The 22,619-nt window shown below is 37.1% G+C and overlaps 1 protein-coding gene across 1 annotated transcript in view; it reads left to right on the top strand.

Annotated features, from left to right (window-relative positions):
- The window catches only part of LOC104903355 (uncharacterized), a 40,923-nt gene that overhangs the window by 5,108 nt on the left and 13,196 nt on the right, over positions 1–22,619 (top strand). The window contains exons 2-3 of the mRNA XM_019251887.3: positions 35–103; positions 10,567–10,682. Of these exons, the coding sequence (XP_019107432.2) occupies positions 35–103; positions 10,567–10,682 (185 nt within the window). The remainder of the gene's footprint in view (positions 1–34; positions 104–10,566; positions 10,683–22,619) is intronic.

Below are 22,619 nucleotides of genomic sequence, written 5' to 3'. Positions count from 1 at the left end.
GTTGTAAATCTTATATTATTATATATCTTACTAGGAGCAAAGACTACAAAGGTTGCGAGAAAGATGTCATGTTCCATTTGATTTAACACGCCCTGATCATCAAGTATGCTATAATATTTTTGCAGCAAAAAAGAGTAATTTTTGTTTCTTTGATTTGGATGGATGGTATATTTTTCTTATTGCACTCTTATCACATCTTTTATTGGATTTTTATCCATTTTATAACTCCCATTTTAAAAACTAAAAAGGAGCATTCAAAGTAGCAGAAGTGAAGAAAAACTAGTTTGGTCGATGAAGAAACTTCGTTCACGTATAAATAAAAGTCCAAAACCCTTATCCAAATCTCAAAACATATTAACCTATTTTTTCATACCGTGACCATTTTCAACATATATTGCACGGTTTTTTCATCAGATACCCAAATTTTTTTTCGAACTCACCATATACCCCTGACTTTTAAAAAAATGACACAAAATGTCATTAATAACTAACGATGGTTAATTACGATAGTCATTAATCCTATTTAACCCTAAAAACCGAAAAAAAACTTTATTAACCTTAATTAAACCTAAGAACCCTAACTAACCTAACCCACCCCCAGCCCACCAACCCCACCCCCTACCCCCAATACCTCAGCCCCACCATCCCCCCTCTCCCCCGCCGTTGCACGTCACGCTCCCCACCTCCCCTAGCCCGCTGCGCTTCCCCCTCCCCTTTGAATCCGGCATCCCCCTTCCCCGATCTTGGAATTAGTAAAGGAAGGAAAGATGGGTTCAGTATCGGCACACTGAGTGGCGGCGGCGTGCGGTGAGAGAACACGAAGAGAGAAGAAAAGAGAGGAACACTGAGTGGCGGTGGGGTGGGTGGTGACGGAAGCAGCAACATCAGCGCTTATCTAGTAACGCGAAAAGAGAAGAAAGGAGGGCATAGCCAGCAAGAGTGAGGGAAGGGGAGGCGCGGGGGAGATCGAGGGGGGGAGGGGGGTTGCATGGGGGAGAGGGGGGGTTGGTGGGGTTGGGATTGGGCGGGGGATGGTGGTGTTGGGGTTGGATTAGGGTTAGTTAGGGTTTTTAGCAATAGTTAAGGTTTTAGGGCTACTAAGGTTTACTTAGGATTTTTAGAATTGATTAGGATTTTATAGGGTTAATTAACGCTAATGACTAACAGAGTTAAACGTCATTAGTCATTAAGGGTAATTTGTGTCCTTTTTTTTGAAAGTCAGGGTATCTGGTGAATTTTGAAAAAAATTAGATCAGATAAATACAAAAATTTGTCAGGATTATTTGGTGAAAAAGCCTATATATTTGATAATCTTTATACATCCTATTTTCTAACATCGTGATCCTTTTTTTTTCATAAAATCACCTTGCACTAACCTACCATGTACAACATAATAATATTTTTTTATCAATATAGTCATTATATGCAACCTACACTTCCTGATCTTTTATATCAAATATTTTCCAACTTAATGATGACCTTGTCTCATATAATTACTTTTTAAAACCTAAAATTACTCTTATTTTATACTACTTTTTATAACATTATATCTGGAATGAACCTCAATTAATATCAATCTTAGTTTTATACATTTGTGAATAGGACCTAAAATTTTCTCTCTCTAGAATCTCTCGATGTTAAATCATCGGCGCCATGGCAAGAAATTCAAAAAGTTAGAAATCAGGTGAAAATAATGGTAAACCAAAGGGGCCTAGTTCTGATACTGGAGCTCGAAAAACGAAAACGATGGATGAATTGCTAGGTGTAGCTGCGATGGAGGTAGAAACTGTGAATCAATCAGAGGCGGAAGACTTGAGAGATATTCAACGAAGTCAACAAACTCACAGGCTATTTTTTGGACGGTTATCTGTTGTGCATACAGGTGATAGAAGTGGTGGTAATGGAAAAAAGGGCAAATCGATTGCGATGACGAATAGAAATGTAAGAGAAATTGATCCTATTCCTATTCTTCAATTCAATGAGCCTGAGGTGAGTATTGATATTCCTGTTGTTGGATTGAATGAATGTGTGCTGAATAATATGGTTAAAATTGAATTAGAGGATATTCAATCGATGATTGATTTCTGGAGTTTGTCTGTTGTTTGCTATGTAATTGGAGCTGATCCTCCAGTTCATGTTATGGATGGTTTTGTAAGAAGGATATGGAAGAACAAGGGGATTGATAGAGTTGCTATGATAAAAAAAAAAAGGGTTGTATATTGTTCGATTTCTGGCAATGGATAGAAGAGATGAAGTATTAGCTCAAAGTATGTTAATGTTTGATAGTAAGCCTCTAATAGTGAAGGCATGGGAGTCGGATAAAGATTTTTTCAAGGAGGAAGTTGATGTTGTTCTTACTTGGATACAACTAAGGGTAGATTTTAAATATTGGAGTAAGAGATACTTGGAGAAATTTGCTTCGCAGATTGGGAGTTTTGTTAAGGTTGATCAGGCAACTTTGAAGAGGGAGAAGCTCCAGTTTGCAAGGATAATGGTAGAAGTGAAGTTAAACCAGAAATTTCCTGACCAAATTTCTTTCATAAATGAGAAAGGAATAGAAATGGTAGTTGAGGTGAAGTATGAATGGAAGCCAGTGTCATGTGCCAATTGCAAGAAAATTGGACATGGAAGGGAAGAATGCAGATGGAGACAAGAAAATAAAGTTTGGAAACAAAAGAATCGTGTGAAAATTCCTGTTGTGGTGCAAGAGCCTGTGAATGACAAGAGTGCTGAGGTCAGTGAATATCAGGTGATAAGAAGTGCTAGCAGAAGAGTTGAAAAGCCAATAGTAAATACTGTGGTTAGGAATTCATTTGAAGCATTGGAATAACTGGAAATTGATGATATAAGGTTTGGTGCTATGCCATGTGAAAAGAAGGGTAATGAATGGGGGGGTGGAGAACCTCCTATGGATCTTGGATAAGATCCTTTGCTGGAACGTTCGAGGGATTACTAGTGTTCAGAAGCAAAATGAAGTCAAAAAGTTGCTTAATACTAGATCCCTTGGACTAATTAGTCTCATTGAGACTAAGGTTAAAGTGAATAAAATGGGTAGTATGTATCAGAATTTATTCTGTGGTTGGTGTTTCAGTAGCAATTCATCTTACCACCCTGGTGGAAGAATTGTTATGGCTTGGAATGATCAAGCCTTTCATGTTGAGATTAAAGTTATCACTGATCAACTTATGCATAGTCATATTAGAACTGTAACACCCCCAGATTTCTCTCTTTTTGAAGAGTATATTTTAATATAAAACACTTGAGAAACTTGAGAGTATTACCACCACGTGATAACGTTAAAGGCTAAAACTACTAACTACTAACTTAATAATGCAGCGGAAATAATAATAATAATAACTTCTCTTTATTGAATAAATAAAAATTATTGTTTCTACTATAACAAAGGGGAATATAAAAATAATAACTACTAAACTAAGCTATGTAGTACTCCTCACTAGCTCCCCCATACGTAGTATGCATCAATCAACCTGTAAAATCTGCTCACCAAAAGGGTCATCACAAGGACAAAGCCATAAAACAAACAAAACAAAATGCGTGTCAGTAAAAATACTGAGTACTTGTATATGCGGAAATTTAAATACTTTATAAAACATTCAAAAATACTCATATAAACCTTCCTTGGATACTTGAAATAACTTGTATAATATAAAGTATATAACTTTAATAAAACTCATTTTCCTTGCCTAGGTACCTTTCCTAAAGTGTGCACACCCCCCAAGTTTGGTATTCCTTAATGAGTCTATTACGAGGGGAAACTACCTTGTCCACATCACTTATGCAAAAAGTACATGGGTGAAATATAATAGCTACCATTCTTGCTAATAAATAACAAGCCATGGCCTCTTTATAATTGTGATCATAAAAGATCATATAACTAATAAAAATCCTTTAAAAAATAATACTCCTTCAAAAGAATAATAATTTTTATATCAAACCTTAGCCATATAAAAGGCATAAATAATCACTGTTCATAAAAAAAAAATCTTGAAGCTTTTAATTATAGAGATAGAATAATAACATTTAGTAACGTAAGGTATTAATAGCTAGCAGGTCATGTAAATTCTATTTGACATATTGTCGTATGGCTTTGGCATGAAATTAGCACAATAGAAATTGTAAGTTACTGACATGTACCATGACATAATAACATAGACTATCAATTTCATGTGGCTATTCAGAGTACTAATGCACGACCCTTATAAGAGGATATTTATTTCACTCAACTTTTTAACAATGACAATCGAACCTACGATTAACTATAAATTACCAGCATGTTCATAGTAAGTCATAAATTTAACATACTCATGTAGACTCATAATCTAATATTCATAATAAAGCTCATGAAGATCATAATAAAGCTCATGAAGATCATAATAAAACTCATATAAACATGCGTTTCAATTCAAAATAATAATCCTAAACATGATACTACGCAAGCAGAACAACATTCAAAGATCTATATATACACGCACCTTAATTAATAATAACTACCAGGGAGAAAATAGAGAAGTAGGCTAAGAGGGAGAGAGAGTTTAAACTTGAGAAAAGAGATTTATTTCTCAAATTTGGTGTGAAGAATATGATGGGTGGAGAACCCTATTTATACTAGTTGGGTAAATAGGATAAGAGTAGGAATAGGAACTAAAAGATAGATTTTTGAGAAAAGATAATTACTTTCGCTAGGATACACTATCTTTTTATGATAATATAGCTAGAATAGAGGAATATTCCATAAGATAAATAGTCTAGATGCTAATTAACCAAAAGATAAAAAACAAACAAAGTAACTCACTTTTGATCAACAAGAGATTAGCTCCCTGGCGTGAGCAGCGGAAATTTTTTTTTTTATTTTTTTTTATAAATCTTTTGTAAATCTCTTATAAATCCTTTTTGAATTTTTCTTTTTAAAATATCTTCTAACTACTTGGATTATAAGTTGTAAACTTAGGCCCAATATATAATTTGCGCTAGAATTTCTTTGAAAATCCCATAATATATCATAAAGTCCTATTTAAAACCTTTATAATTAATAAAAAGCCTTTTTAGTATATAAAACCTTTTTAAAAAAATTATAACTAATAACTTACTAAAAATACGGAGTATTACAAGTACTGTGAATGGGTGTCATGAGTTTGAATGCACTTTTGTTTATGCACATAATTCTACTAAACAAAGAGAGATACTATGAAGGGATCAAGCATCCTTGGATTGCAATGGGGGATTACAACTGTATATTAAATAGAGCGGAGTGTGTGGGAGCTACAGTTAGAGATAGTGAGATGATGGACTTGAGAAGATGTGTTAATAATATGGTGAAAAGAGAGTTTATTGTAAACTGGACAGGGTGCTTTGTAATGACAAGTGGTGTGAGAAGTTCCAAGCTTCTGAAGCATGGTTTATGCATGAGGGTCTCTTTGATCATTCACCAATAGTAATGTCTGTATTTGATGATAGTAAAGGGGGGAATGCGCCATTCAAGTACTTCAAAATGTGGAGTCAGGCTCCTGGGTTCCAGAACAAGGTAATGGAATGCTGGGAGAGTGCTATAAATGGCACAACAATGTTTAGAGTGGTGCAAAAGCTAAAGATGGTAAAGAAAGAAATGAAGGTGATTAATAAGCAGGGCTTATCAAAGATACAAGTAGCTGATGCCAAGGCATATAAGCTGATGATTGAGTGTCAGCATCATGGGAAGCATGATACTGGAGATAGTGAGAAAGAAGCAAAGCTGTATCAGAATATAGGAGAATTCATGAATGTTATCTGGCTTTTCTCAGACAAAAGGCAAAAATAGCTTGGATTAAACAAAGGGATGAAAACTCTAGTTTGTTCCATAGAGCTATCAGGACGAGAAGGATGCAGAATACTGTATATGGAATTCATGATATGAATGGGTGCTGGGTGGAAGGTGAAAAAGTGGAAGAAGCATTCATTACATACTATAAGCATCTTCTTGGCAAAGAAAAGAGTAGAAGCCATATGGTTTGTGAGGAAATACTGAAGAATGGACCTGTCCTGAACTCTGAGCATCAGGAGAGACTAATGAGATCAGTAAGTGATGATGAAATCTACCAGGCTATGTTTTCCATACCAGGGGAACAAATCACCAGGCCCAGATGGATTTGGGACTCACTTTTTCAAAGATACATGGACCATAGTTGGTGCTGAAATCACTGCTACAGTTAAAGACTTCTTCAGATCAGGTAAACTCTTGAAGGAAGTAAACACTACTATTTTAACTTTAATCCCAAAGGTTAAATGTCCTAGTAGTGTCACTGAGTTTAGACCTATAGCTTGATGCAACACTATATACAAGTGTATCACAAAAGTTATGTGTGCTAGATTAAAGGCAATTCTTCCTAACATAATTGCTGAGAACCTGGGGGCTTTCATACAGGGGGGGTTCATTGGTCATAATATCATGATCTGCCAAGATTTGGTTAAAAGCTATGGAAGAAAGAAATCTAGTCCAGGATGCATAATCAAAATGGACATGAAGAAAGCTTATGATTCAATAAGCTGGAAGTTTCTAAAGGAAATGTTGATGGGTCTAAACTTTCCTAGACATTTTATTGACTTAATATTAGAGTGTGTTTGTTCTCCTAGATTCACTCTAATGATAAATGGAATATGTTGTGGAGTTTTTGAGGGAAAGAGAGGGCATAGGCAGGGAGACCCTATTTCTCCTCTTATGTTTGTTTTATGTGTGGAGTACCTATCTAGGACTCTAAAGGTGGTTGGGGAAAAAACACTATTCAAGTTTCATCCTAGATGTAAAGGAGTGAAATTGAATCATTTGTGTTTTGCTGATGATGTTATATTATGTTGTAGAGGGGATTTTGTGTCAGTGTATTCTCTACTTCAAGGTTTTAAACATTTTTCTGATGTTTCTGGGCTGGAGATAAATGAAAACAAAACTTAGATGTATACATCAGGAATGAAACAGAAGGTGATTCAAAGGCTTAAAAATGTTACAGGTTTTAAAGTGGGCTCATTCCCCTTTAAATACCTTGGAGTGCCAATAAATTTTAAAAGAATTTCAGTAAAGGAATGCATGAATCTTGTTGAGAAGATCACCTCTAGGCTTAGAAGTTGGAGTAGTAGAAATTTGGCTTATCAGGGGAGGCTTGTTTTGGTGAATTCAGTGTTGTTGAGTATTCAGGTCTACTGGTCACAGGTGTTTACTATCCCTAAGAGAGTGCTAAATGAAGTGGAGAGTATTTGTAGAGCATTCCTATGGACAGGGGAGTACTATAATGGAAAACCATGCTATGTGGCTTGGTCTAAGGTGTGCCTACCTAAGTATGGAGGAGGATTGGGCATCAGACAAATTAGTATTTGGAATATTGCAGCTATGGGGAGATATGTGTGGGTTATTGCCTCAAAAAAAGATAATCTCTGGATAAAATGGGTTAATGAAGTTTATGTGAAGCATCATAACTGGTGGGATTATCAGCCTTCTGTGGGGAGTAGCTGGTATTGGCGGAAGGTGTGTAGTGTGAAAGACAGTCTAAAAGAGAAAATTCCAGAGATAACACTGAGGCAGATGAATTAATACTCAGTTGGTAATATCTATCTGGCAATGACTGGTGATCATGAAAGAGTATAATGGGATAAGCTGGTGTGGAACAGGTTAACAACACCAAAACATAGATTTACTTATGGCTTATCATGAATGATAGGCTACAGACATCAGCAAGAATGTACAAATATGGGATCAGTGAGGAGCTAAAATGTCTCATCTGTGATGGAAGTGAGGAAGATCAAGACCACTTGCTAATGCAATGCAAATATAGTAGGGACATCTGGAGGCAGATAATGCATTGGTTGCAGATTAAGATTAATCACACTACAATTGGTGGTATCGCTCGATGGATTCAGAGATGCAGGGTTACAAGTTTAAGAAGCAGGTATACATTGCAACAGTGGCTGCAATGGTTTATAACATCTGGCTTGTTAGGGTTGAGGTGTTTTGGGAAAAAAAAAGTTGTTTTACTGCATGTAGTTGTTAATAGAATACAAAGATCAGTTGTAGATAGAGTCTATGGTATAATTCCAAAGAAGGTTAATAGGAGTGATAGGGAAGGGTTGAGGATAATTACTCAACAGGTTGTAAGTAGATGATCCTAGCTTTGTCGGGGAGAGTCCAACCTAGTTGGTTTGTCCCCTCAAAGTCTATTGTGTAGGTTGTAATGGTGTTTGACTGATATATACTTTACTTAATTAGCAAAAAAAAAACATTATATTTGAAATAATGTTGATTTTATAACACAATGAGCGTTTTTTTCATAAAGTCACTATTTTCGATATATATTTAGACGTGTCAAAATTAGGTCTACACTAATTACTCTTTTATACACATTAAGATTTTTGTTAATTAATAATGCTTTTTAAAGAGCTCTGTATTTAACTTTTCACTATTTTGATGGTGCACGTGTCAATTAATTAAAATTCATTCCATATTACAATTTTTTTTTGGAAAGGGTCTTTAAAATAATGCACAAAGAGCACAATTTTTTAATAATTATATCCCTTTGTGCCATCAGTCACTAATTGATTGCTTGGGCAAAATAAGAAAACATTACAACGTGAATTTTCATTCTTTTTCCTTACAAAGTGGGATTTTCGAATACCTAAACTTGCAAGAAATCTTCACCTTAACTATATATATATATATATATATATAATATATATATATATATATATATATATATATATATATATATATATATACATCTCACGTTGAGTTTCATTTTCTGGGTTTTGAGCCCCTCAAATTGAAGAGCCAGTTTATATTTCTTTATTTTCTTCCAAATGATATGTTTTCTCAGGATCTACGAAAAGCTACTCTTCTTTGTTTTTCAAATTAATCTCTACGAACATAAGTTTAGTTCTCCTCTAAGGGACATTTTCCAAAGTGTCCTCGTCAAGATATACTCAAGATATAATGGAGAGCTCCATGATTAGGTAAGACATAGCTCTTCATTTCCTCTTTCATTAGGGAGCTACTTGGAGAACCCTCCCAAACAATCCTCTCCCAAAATCCCCATTGTATATACTCTCATGCGGTCCTCCTTATGGATAATACTCATAGGCGGATCTAGAGGGGTACAAGGGGTACAGCTGTACCCCCATTATTTCTGGAAAATAATGAAAACAAATCAATATGTTGAGGTTTGTCTTGTTGGTAGAGGAAGGGAAAATAAAGATCCATGAATTCATGAGGAGGTCTTGAGTTCAAAACCCTCACAAAGTTCTTCTTTTGTTATTAATTACTCCTCTTTGACTCATGTTTAATTTATCTTCAACACTTCTACTATATACTACTCTCTATGGGCCTATGGCTATTAGTGTGAAACTAAAAATTTATAAGTAAGATTACTCTGCAACTACAAATTCATAAGCCCACAAAAAGAAAATCTCCGAAATAATAATTGTCTCTATTCTTTTTCCTTCAAAATTTCCTCATTTATATATAGAGATGGCCAACAGTGCGGGCCAATCCAACCCATCCAACCCAGCCCACCTCGTGGGCCGTGTGGGCCGGGCTCGCAAAAAGCCCGGTCCAGCCGAGCTCGAACCGTGAAATTGGTGGGTGGGTCGTGTGAGTCGGGCTCGCAAAAAGCCCGGTCCAGCCCAGCTCGAACCGTGAAATTGGTGGGTGGGTCGTGGGCCAAATCTCTTGAGCCCAGCCCACCAATGCCCGCTACTAAAACCGCCCAGCCCGGACCACGAAATCGGTCCAACCCAACCCATGAACCAGACCAGCCCAGTCCAAGTTATTATTGAACCAAATCGTGTATATTCTAATCAAATTGTATATATTTTAATCGAATTGCATATATTATAATTCAGTCAAATTTTAAAATAATGAAATTATTCATTAATTTTAATAATTGTATATATTTTTATTCATTTTAAAGATTTTATATAACAATAATGAATAATTTCAATGCTTAAATAATTTTGAAAGAAAAAATTCATGCCGGCCCACCAACCCGGTCCTGGGCCATGAAATCTCAGCCCAGCCCGCTCCGGCTCACGGTCAGGCCCGCGCAGCCCGCACTAGTGGCCATCACTATTTATATACTTAAACTACTGTTTTTGAATTGATCAACTTATTTTTAAAGATCTGGTTATTTAAATTGAAACATTGCACACTTAAATAGTTAGCAATTATATCAAAGTTCTTACTTAAACTTAAGGAGAAAAAAATTTCCTCATTTATATACTTAAACAACTGTTTTTAAATTGAACAACTTATTTTTAAAGATCTGGTTATTTATATTGAAACATTGAACACTTAAATAGTTAGCAATTATATTTAAATTCTTACTTAAACTTAGGGAGAAAAAAATGTTAATAAAGCTTTATTTTGAAAAAAAAAATTTAACGAGTCTAACAACTTACGTATTCCTACCCCATGACTAAATTTTTAAATACGCCACTGATAATACTTAATAAATTAGGTAAATCTACCATTACTTGTTCTTGGTCTTCTTTCTAGTACTGCTATTTTTAATGGATATTTCTTATTTTGAGCAGGATTCTCTAACAGCATTGTGGTATGCTGCGTTTCCAAAGGTTCATCTCAGTGGGTTGGTCTCGGAGCAGTGGAAAGATATGGGCTGGCAAGGCCCAAATCCATCAACTGACTTTCGGTATATCTTTACTTATTTGGTACTAGTTGTTATGTATTCAATAATCCATAATTATTATGTTAATTTAAGCTCTAAGTTTAAAAAATTATTTGATATTTTTTTTGTTTTTTAAAAAAAAGATGATTCCAAAGTAGAAATAATGGAGGTTCCACAAACCATGTGGGAATAATGGGGATTCCGTAGGCGTCAAATCTAGTTTATCTCATCACTAACCTTTTTTTTTTTTTGAGAGGCTCATCACTAACTTAGTGAGACTAAATTATAGACAATGCTATGTAACTATATTTCAGCTAATGAAAAATATGCAGGTATGCTTTATTTTCGCATGTTTATTGACTGTATAATCACACCAATGCAATTGTTATTGTACAAGTGGTTAATTCGAAAAATCATTTCCTAAATGAGATCCATGGCCTTGGTTGTTGGAGAATGATAAACATCTAACAATTACATGTTATAAGTTTTCGTGTAATAAATGTTGTTTGTATACATCACACCTATTATTTGTGTATATAAATATATTGTTGGAAAAATTATTTTAAATGAGTCAACATTTACGCGGTCTTCCCATTTTAAATCACCTTTTGATTAACCCTCATTTAAGTCATAAGTAACATACTAAACAGGTCACAACTAGGTTAAAACTCAATAGAAGAAAATAGAAACAAGCCTAACTCAATTAGGAATAATCAAAAGGTAGCCTTGAAGTGGGAAGACCGCGCAAAGGTTGACTTATTTGAAATATTTTTTCCTATATATTTTATTTTTCTTATAACAAATCAGAGGAAAATAACACAAACAATATATTTACATACACAAACAATATATGTGATATACACAAACAACATTTGTTACACGAAAACTTATATCTAATACATCTAACTGTTAGATGTTTATCATCCCTCTGGTTTGTTGCCCATGCATTCACATGTTATTGACTAGTTTAAATCCTCTACCCTATTTTTATATTATTGTACTTTATGGGTTTCTTTTCAATTGTTTTTTTGGTGGCAGCGGGTAAAACAAAGTTAAATCTTCCTAGTTTCATTAGCTAGCTCGTGGGCTATCTGAACCTCTTCCCTTGTTGCTTTTGAGCATCTGAATAGCTGGAAAGAGTCTGCTATGTCTTTTATTTCTTTTATGATTGAGGCGATGTCCTTGTTGCACGCCATTGAGTTGTTGAACGAGTTGATAATCTCTTGACAATCAGTTTTAATATGAAGATTAGCACATCTCCATTGAAAATCCTTTGCTGCTTGAAGAACTGCCATCGCCTCTGTTTGCAGTGGGGAGTTAGCTAGAATTCTTGAGTTGTGTTTTGTTATCGTTGAACCAGATTGAAGAACCCAGGCGATTGCTGCTTGTCCCTCATTTTTCTTCGAATTTCTTTTCCAAGAACAATTTGTGCTCACTGCCTGTATCTCGTGATTATTAGGATTGCCTATGCTCCATTCTTGTTCTTGGTGGGACATTATGCTGGATTTCTTTTTCTCTCTTTCCCAAATTTTATTGGCTGTCTCGTGATCCTTTTTGCACTTATTATAAATTTCCAACAGAGCCTACGGGCTAGGTTTTCCTCCTTTGAATACAATTTCGTTTCTGTGTAGCCATAAACTCCATAGAGTCACAATGAAGTTTAATTGCAACTAGAAATTCGTCCTCTTTTTTCTTCCTGGACATGTGCATGAAATTCTTTATCCATTCTTTTAGAGGAGTATCCATTGTATTCATTACTCTTATGCCTATCGTTGTCACCCAAATTCTTTGGGTGAATTCGCAGTTTCTGAATATATGCATATCAGTCTCTTGCTCATTGTTGCAGAGTTTGCACCTTTTATCTACTTCAATCTTTCTCTTTGCTCGGTTTGTGGCTGTAGGGATTGCTCTAACAGCTATTTTCCAAAGAAAGTGTTTCCACTTTGGGAAAATATTTGAATTCCCTATTGATTTCCGGAATTATTTTTCTTAATGGTCAGTGCAGTTGTGCCTGTTAAGGAACTAGTAGCCTGACTTTACTGAGTAGTTTCTTGAAGGGGTAAGCTTCCAATCAATGATACCCTCAATCCCTTCCTTTGGGATGTGGGTGGCTAGGATTTTCCTTGCGTCCTCAAATTTGAAAGACTTCCAGACAAGATTATAATTCCATGTTCCATTGTGGTTAATCAGGTCTGCAACCCTATTGAGAATAGTGACTTGGGCTTTGGGGATTCTAGCCTCATTATCATTCCATGCATCAGTGTATAGGTTATGTTTTTCCCATCACCTAATCTTTTCCTTAGTCCAGGATTGAAATTCACTGAAGCAGTAACTAAGCTTTTAAACGCATACGAGCAGTCTTTGGGGGTGACCTTTTGGATGGAGAGACTTATAGGGTCATTTTTGTACTTCGCCACATAGATTTTGTGGATTAGAGAGTTCTTGTTTTTATGGATCCTCCAGGCTTGATTGAAAAGAAGTGATTGGTTTAAATGATTTATATTTCTAAGGCCTACACCTCCATCAAGCTTATGCCTTTCCTGAATTTCTTTTGATATCCAGTAAATGGGTTTTTTATCCAAAAAATTTGCCCACAAAAATTTTAGGAAAATAGAGGAAAGCTTTTTTGAGATTGTTTTAGGCAGGAGATAGATTGAGAGGTATGGGAGGCCAAGTTGGTAAGGACTGGTTTAGGAGAATAAGTTTACCTACTTGAGAGCAGTGGACAAATTTCCAGGAAAGGATTTTATTTATGATTTTTTAGGTGATGTCACTCAGACAGTTAGTTGTTCTACCATCCACTTCCATAGGACACCCCAGATAAAATCCTATTTTGCCTTTATTAGTGACTCCTAAGGGTTCTCTCATCAAACTAATGAGGGTAGAAGGTTTATTAGGACTGAAGATAACATGGGACTTTTCGAAGTTGACCATTTCTCCTGACTTTTTGCAGAAGTCATGGGTAATTTTCTTAATAGTCCAGCAAGTCTGCAGTTTAGCTTTAAAGAATATCAGGGCGTCATCTGCAAAGAATAGGTGGGATATTTGTGGAGCAGTTCTAGCAACCTTAAGGCCCTGAATCTCTTTCTTCTCTTGGAGATTGGAAAGGTTACGGGAGAGCACTTCCATACACAAAATGAAGACATAGGAGGAAAGAGGGTCACCTTGTCTGAGACCTGTCCTTGGGTAGAATTTTTCTGAAGCTTCTCCGTTAACGAGGACTTCATATGAAACTGTTGTAATGTATTGCATTATCCAGTTATTCCAGATTTTTGGAAAGTTCATCTTGCGCAGGATAGCATGGACAAAGTCTCACCTAATCCTATCATAGGCTTTACTTAGATCTATCTTGAGGATGCCCGTATAGTTCTTCCCCCTCATCTTTTTCCTGACCAGTTTACAATCTCATGAGAGATGAAGCAGTTGTCCATCATTTGTCTTCCTGGAACGAACGCAGACTGGAATTCATCTACAAGGTCTCCTATAATGGATTTGAATCTGTTGACCAGGTTTTAGAAATTATTTTGTATGAGGAGTTGCAAAGGCTTATTGGTCTAAAATCATTGGGTTTTTATGGTCTATCAATCTTTGGAACTAGGGTGATTAAAGTATGGTTTTGTTCTCTCAGGATGTGGCCAATTGTTAGGAAACCATTCACATTATTCAAAACTTGAGGGCTTACTTCCTCCCAGTTCTTCTGATAGAACATTGGAGGCATACCATCAGGACCTGGGGATTTGTGGGGGTGTGGGCGAAAATCAGCTTCTTTTGATTTCTTTTGTTATGAAAGGTTTGTAGAGATGCTGGATATGATCGTCTTAAAGAGAAGGCATAGAGCTTAAAATAGTGTCACTTGGATGAATGGTATTACCTTCAACTGAATTATTGTTGAAAAGCTCTTTGAAGTTGTTGACAAAGATTTCCTTGATCTCCTGGCTAATTCTAGTCCAGATTCCTTCCTGGGACTTTATGGCTTTGATTTCGTTCCTACACTTTCGAGTTTTAACACTCTTGTAGAAATTGTTTGATCTCCCATAGAATCTCATCTAGACTTTGCTCTCTGTTTACAGTAAGAGGATTTTTCATTAATGCTTGAAATAATATTGTCCTTGATCTTGATGTTTTCTTTAGCTTGAGGAGTCGAAGTAATACCTTTTTGGACCGAACTTAAGTCATTATTGATTGTTTCCCAATTGATGTGGTGAGATTTTTTATAGTCCAAGCACCACTTTCTCAAACGCCTAAGTGTGGACTGTAGCTTTTTTCATCGTTGAAGATGATTTATGGGGTTAGAGTATGATTTTTCTCGGTTTTGGATTCGATTTTGGGGATTTTGGTTCGTTTTGGTGGTCGTGGGAGTTGGTATGCTCGAATTTTTTGTGCTTTTCTTATATATAATGTTGGAGTTTCGGGGTTGGAATGCTCGAATTTTAATGTTCTATCTCGATTGGTTCTTAAATCTAATTTTGTAGTTTGGATTGAATTTTCTAGGTGGGTTTTTTATTTGGTTGGTGGTGATTGGTGGTGGGAGGTGTGGTGGAGGTGAACGAGCAATGGTGAAGGCGGCCAATTGGTGGTGAAAGTGGTGGTGGGTGTGGTGGACGGTGCTGAAAGTGGTGGTTGTGTGGTTATCGATGGTGAAAGTGGTGGTCGTTGTCGTGGATAGTGGTGAAAGTGGTTGTTGTCGATGGTGACGGTGGTGGTGGGTATGGTGGACGGTGGGGAAGGTGGTGGTTGTTGTGGTGGTCAGTGGTTAAGGTGGTGCTTGGTGTGGGTGTGGCCTAGTGGGGGGGGGGGGGGAGAGAGGACGACATAGTATTTCATTCAGAAAGATAAATGAAGATTTCATGCAAAAAATAATTTATTATTATTTTATTAAAATTAACAGTAAAATTAACAGTATTTAGGTTTGAGTACCCAAACTGCAACTTTTACAACTTGGGTGAGTAAATTGCAACTTTGAGCAAAGTTGAGTACCTACTATTATGCTTAACTCGACTTGATTGATGACCTAATTATAGCCTTCAAAATAAGATTTCTAATTTCCAGGGATTAGGCCAGTAGGAAGCCATTCCTAAGCCCCCATATTATTGCAATAAGAGTTGACATGGAACCAAAATAATATGCTTAAGCTAGCACACGGTGGCCGAAAGAGTCTCAAAGATAACTCCAGCGGAAGCTGATGAGCCAATGATTGAGCTATAAAAAAATTATCTGTATATTATAGTGAGGCGTGGGAATTCCTCAGATACCCCTGATATTTTGCTTGGGCTCATGATACACTTACTGAACCCTAACATTGTTAGCTTTTCCCTCTCTATCTCCCCAATTTTCTCTCTACTCCCATTCCCCCACCCACTGCCATAATCTTCGTAAGAGCCCAAGAGAACCAGATGGGAATAACCATGGTAAGAAGATTGTTCTGCTTAATATAGTAGGCATGGATCCATTTAATCCAAAGCCTATCTTACTTCTGAGTAATAGCCCATAAATGTTTGGCCATATCATCTTTATTCCAAACAGCCAACTCTTTCAAATTCCACCATCCACATGACTTCTTCATACATAAGGTGTCCCAGGCAAGAGGGGCTTTCCTCGTTTCACTATGCCCACTCCATAAAAAACTTCTACATATACTCTGGACTTCCTTCATGACTTTTTTGGGTAGAATAAAAATCTGGCACTAGTACAGCTTGAAACCATGAAGAACGACACCAATTAATTAAAGCCTAGCAGCATAACAGAGCTTCTTGACTAACTAAGCCTTGACCCTACCAACTGTCTTCTCTATTAAAGGCTTGCACTCTTGATAGAAAAGTTTTCTAGTTCTGAGAGGCACCCCTAGCTACTTAACATGAAAGGTACCCATAGGCACCTGAGTAATTTGCTGAAGAGCAAGTTTCTCATTATCAAAAACACCAGCAATATACGGAAGCATAAGAGAACTTGCGAAAAGCATCAAACATTAAGTGAAGTGAACTATGATCAGCCCTGACAAACATGAGAAGATCATCTGAAAACATTAAGTGTGTGATATGCAACCTTTCACATTTGGGGTGGAAATTAAAATTTGGAATGTGCTTGAGACCGCCTAGGCATCTAGAGAGGTAGTCCATCCCTATAGCAAAAAGGAAACGTGACATAGGGTCACCTTGCCTTATGCCTTTCTTAACTTTGAAGGGATTTCAAGGATTACCAATTTATTAGGATGAAGAATGAGACAGCGGAGACACATGCCATAACCCACCGGATGAATTTAGTAGGAAAGCTTAGTTGACTCGTCATCATATGAAAGAAAGACCATTCAATAGAATCATAAGCTTTCTTTAGATCCACCTTGAACATACATCTAAGAGAGACGTGCTTTGTGCTATAGCCCTTGATGAGCTCAGTAGCAAGCAAGATATTATCTGAGATATTTCTTCCAGGCATGAAGCCAGCCAGAGCCAAATCAATCACTTCATTGATCATGCCTTGCTTCGTCCTAGTTAAGATTTTGCTAATAATCTTGTATAAAATTATACAACAAGCAATAGGCCTATAATTTTTAACATGAGAAGAGTTGTTGACTTTGGGCACCAAGGTGACAAGAGTGTAGTTAATAACATTGTTAAGATCTACAGTCTCAAAAATTGACTAACATCATTATAAATATCCAACTTCATAATGTGCCAAACGTTTTAAAGAATAGACTATTATAGCTATTAATACATGGGGATTCGCTATCATCAATAGCATTTAGAGCTTCATCAATATCTCTATGGGTTATAACCATAATCAGGTCATTAGCAGCAACTTAAGACACCTGAGCACTAGTCCTAACCAGGCTAATATCAACCATGGGTAGGGAGTTAGCAGCTCCCTAGAATTTGTCTATAGAAGTCTGTAACTTCATCATGAATGTCAACCGCCTTAACCAGTTTCCTCCCTTGAGCATTATACAAAACATCAATGCTATTTTGGTGATATCTTTCTTTCATAGCCTAAAAAAAGAAGTGAGTGTTATCATCACCTTGCTGCAACCAGAAAATTCTTGACTTCTGTTTAAGAACAGATTCTTCAATCGCCAGGAGCTTTTGACGAGATAAAGATTGTGATTTCTTCAGAAGATTAAGGTTACTATCCACTAAATTTTTCTGTAGAGAGTTTTGAGTTTCACAAAATTTTTGCCTAGCATGATCAATTTGACATGCTAAATTAGCAAAATCTCTTTTATGCAGTAGTTTCAATTATTGTTTGATCTCTTTAAGCCTACTCCAAACGCTCTGCATCATATTCTCACCCCTGTAATGACCCCGGGAATTTCAATTATATGCAAGAAGTACTCATGCTCAACCATATAATTAAAAAACTTAAAAGGCCTCCCCTTGCTTTGTCCAGGAGCTACACATTGCAAGACTAGAGGAGAGTGATTAGAGATACCTGGGTTCATATACTCCACAACAACATTATAATATTGAACAAGTCGTGGAGAGTTGACAACACATCTATCAATTCTACTACAAGTCCTGGCTTCACCAATACTCTTATTTGACCAACAATAGAAGTGTCCCATAAACTTACATTCACCCAAATCAGAGGAGCTTAATAAGTGAGCAAAATCTTGAGTTTCTGCAGTAGTAACAACAACTCCATTGAATCTATCCTCAACCCCATCTATAGCTAAGAGATCCTGCCAGATAATTTTCCTTGTTTCCACTATATGAAGGCCATAGACAGCAGCGAAACAAATCTGCAACACACTCCCTTTATCAACAAGATACCCATGTATGAGCTGAGAAGATTTGAGAATGACAGCGACCATAATTTTTGCAGGATTCCGGCAAGCTATATCCTACCTCTCTCAGAGTAATCATAATTTTGTTTCCATTTCCAAGTACTCCCAAAAGTCTTCATAATTTTAGTACTATTAAGCTTCTTCACTCTAGTTTCAAGAAGAGCAATGAAGTTTAGCTTATTCTGACTAATAAACTTTTTAACTACTACTACCTTGCAGGGATTATTTGAACCCCTAACATTCCAAGTGCATAGATACATCAACATGGAAAGATGGGGAATATGCTGGCACCAGCTTCATCCACCATGTGAGTGATTACTCCAGGTCCCATGTCCTTACCCTTTTGCCCTCTAGTAACAATGTTCCATATAGGAACTGGAGGAGCTTTCACTTGCTGAGGAGTAACAGGCTGAGTCACAGTACCCTCAAGCTGAACAAGAGAAGTCACTCTTGTTCCATCCTCCTTAGATAGTGCAACAGCAATAACATCTGCTTCTTTTACAGGTTCAGTTACTTTCAGTGCAACCTTAACCCCATTAGCAGTAGGTTTATTAGGCACCCACTTTTGCTTTGAGCCAACCTGCTCCTTTACACCTTGAACTACCTAGCAATTTAAAGGCAGATTATATAGTATAATCCACAACAGAATCAGTCTTAGGATTTCAGCTTGGAAGTCAAAGTTAGGAGTCAAAGCCTTGATAACCATTGCTCTACTATTGATCATATGAGGACTAGCATACAAGTTCTCATTTCTATCTTTAATATTGGCAAATTTCACATGAAAATAACCCTTTTCATGAAGATACATTATAGGCTTAGCGACATTATTCCAGGATTGTTTAATAAATGTAGTGATAGCCCCAATGGAAGGTGTTTTCCTAACAACATAAAGAATGATAGCGTTAGCCCAAACATCATACAAAGACTCAACTTTAGATTTATCTAACTGAGCATACGTCTTATCTTCTTTAACCATGGGAGGTATAAACTTTAGGGAGGCACCTTTGGCTGTAAGGGTTTTATCACCAGCTATAGTTGATCGTTTTACGGGAGAATTAATTCTAATTGTCTCATAGCATTGCTTCCTCCATCTCCTTGTTTCCCCTGAGCTCAAATCTCTTCATCAGCGGGTTGACTTGCACCTTTATCCCCAGCTCTTCCCATATTGGGGCCCTTTTCAGTGCTAATAGTTTCCCCTGGAGGAGTAACATAAGTTGTTCCTCTATTAGCCTGACATACAACCTTCATTGCTTCAATCGAATTTGTAATAGTGGGTTGTCCAGCTCAAACCCTAGTTAGTGTTACATTGGATTGCATCTATTTGGCTTTACTGGAAGCTCCTTACACACATTTCGTTTGTCCAGCTGATTGTTGTGGTGATTGTGATTTTTTCTGGCGGCCCATTTGTGGTGGTTGGATAACTAGCGTACTACCCTAAGCTATCGCACACTACTTATGGGGAGAAAACCTTTTCAATTTTCTTTTTCAACACTGTTATGTGTATGAGTAAAACTATTTTTTTAAAAATGTTCAATGCTTAATAAACACTTCAAATTAATTTTGTAAGAATAATACGCTAAAGGCAACTTTTAAGTAAACTCCTTCCCGTTGCCCTTCCACCACCACTCCTCCCATTCCACTAACTCCCAGCCCCACAACCCACTACATTAATCCATCATTTCCAAACACACACAATAAAATGGAATCCACAAATCAACTCTAAATTGACTATTATAACTAACGAGTTAATAATCTTAGGTTGCCAATTCCTAGTTGTCTAGGCTCATGCGTGGGACCGCCCAATATCTATGCCACATCATCGGAAGTGACTATACAGGTGGCTTATGGATGCACTGATAGGGTTGATAAGGCTAATTAACTGAAAAGACACACATAGCCATTAATCTCAAAGACGTCCATCCCATGAATGTTTCCTGTTTGGGAATTTCCAACACTATAAATATCACCAGTCTTATCAATGAGCATGTATTGAATTCCAATCTAACAAACTAGATTATTACTCTGGAGACTTTCTCTCTCTACCTCAATCATCAACTGACTTGAGTGTCGAAGGGGTAATCTCGGAACAACACCCGGGATAGTCTAACTGTGTTTTTCAGGTTTCCGACGTATGGATAGTCAATTCAGGCGAACACTCTTGGGGCTCACTCCTACTCAGCACACATTAGTAATTCATATTTTCTTGACAGAGATAGTTTGGCGCCATCTGTGGGGACGTTACGTAAAGTTACTTTGCCTCCACTTAGTAAGATTCACCTTATTGCTACTCAGCAATAGGCCCAGCCAAGAGCACTAATCCTAACCACGAACAATACAACGGTGATCATCCAACCCCTTCACAACAGTTATAACAAAACGATCCTCAACCCATGTTTACAACAGATATCACCCTGATAGCTGCTCAGCTTCAACGAACCTTATAGCGTAGCATAATGGATATGCTAACCGTCATGCAATAGGGAGACGCTCAGCCTGACCCTCGTGTCCTCCCCGGACCAAGGGAGCATGCCCTGGTACGTTCCCAAAGGGAAGAACACAACCCCCGCTCGGTCCATGGTCAGACTAGAAGCGATGTCTAACGAAAACCGAGGACGTCCGACACTTTGTCAACCGGAAGCGCCTCAGTATGGGGTATGATGCTAGGCACATTCTAAACAAGAAAGTCGCTCAGCGAGAGGGGTAAGGCGATTCGGCTTACTTTATGCCCCCTGTTATCAACAATATAGCACTTATGTTTATGGTCCCATTCAGCCAAGAAATCCTGGAAGCACCTAGTCTAGGGAGAATAAAAATGCCAACAATTAAACCATTTGCGGGCCTAATTGACCCGGATAATCACATGGCCATGTACAAAGCTCAGATGAGCATTTAGACCAGTTGTGAAGCTACTTGGTGTCGTTTCTTTCCTACTACACTCAAGGGCCTCGCCCTAATTGGTTTGAAGAATTGCCTGCAGGAATCATGACCAATTTCTCAATATTTGAGGAACTATTCATCCACCAATTTGTTGTCGGCGAAAGGCAAAAAAAGACTAGTCTCCAGCTAATGGTGGTCAAACAAGAGAAAAATGAGAGCCTGACCGACTACATCAAACGATTCAACGAAGAATCACTGAGACGGTCATTGGCCGAAAATGAAGTAAAAACCTTCTCGGAGTCCACTAGTACAGAAAAGACAACTTGCGTCGGATGTGAGGCGCCTATTTGCGTCGGACTACGGTGCGACGCCAAAGCCCTCGACGTAAATGACTCAGAAACGATCTGCGTCGTATGCGGAAACGACGCAAATGGTTCAACTATTTGCGTCGCACCTTTATACGGTACGACGCAAGTGGTCTTGCCAGCCCCCAACTCCATCCAGCCAAGGGAGATGTGCGTCGCACATCGCCTAGGGTGCGACGCAGATGAGTGATTTGCGTCGCACCTTGGGCTACGTGCGACGCAAATTGCTTTTATTTAATTAAAAAAAAACTAGGAATGAGGTGCAAACTACAAGAATCAGATCTCAAACTACAAGAATCTGCGTAGAATAACAAAATACACTAACAAAATGAAATGAAAATATTGAACAAGCTTACTACATTCCATAAACCACCAAAATTCGAACTATATTGCATTCAAACAGAAGAAGGCATTCGAACACAACAGAATAAACAAACATAATTCCATAATATCATAATATCATAATTTACAACACGAATACAAAACAATAAACCACCGAAATTCCATAATTTACAACTCCTACACAAAACGAAACTGATTATGGAAGACAAAAGCACCAAAAACTTCAATTTCCTTCAATTTCCTCATTCCGAAGAAGACTTCCAGAAAAACCAAAAACAGATCTGGAAATGAAAATAAGAAAAAAAAAGTCAATAAAAAATCAGATATAAAACGTAAAAAAACAGAAATTGTAGATCTGAAAAAAAATTAGATCTAAACAATGAAAAATGAAAAAACGAAATTGTAGATCTGAAAAAAGAAAATTGTAGAGTTGGAAATTATAAAATCAGATTGAAAATTTGAAAAAAAAACGAACCTGTCGCCAGAGAGTTTCATCCATAAAAGCCAAGTCGCCGGAGAGTTCGTTGTTCTGTTGTACGCCATCGACGAAATTGATTATACGCCATCGACGAAGAGGCTCTGTTTGTTCGTTGTTCTGTT

This window comes from Beta vulgaris, chromosome 9 (genome assembly GCF_026745355.1).
Source record: "Beta vulgaris subsp. vulgaris cultivar EL10 chromosome 9, EL10.2, whole genome shotgun sequence".
Taxonomy (NCBI): domain Eukaryota; kingdom Viridiplantae; phylum Streptophyta; class Magnoliopsida; order Caryophyllales; family Amaranthaceae; genus Beta; species Beta vulgaris.
The sequence above is the reverse complement of the archived record's forward strand: the minus strand, read 5'-3'. Positions and strand labels throughout refer to the sequence as shown.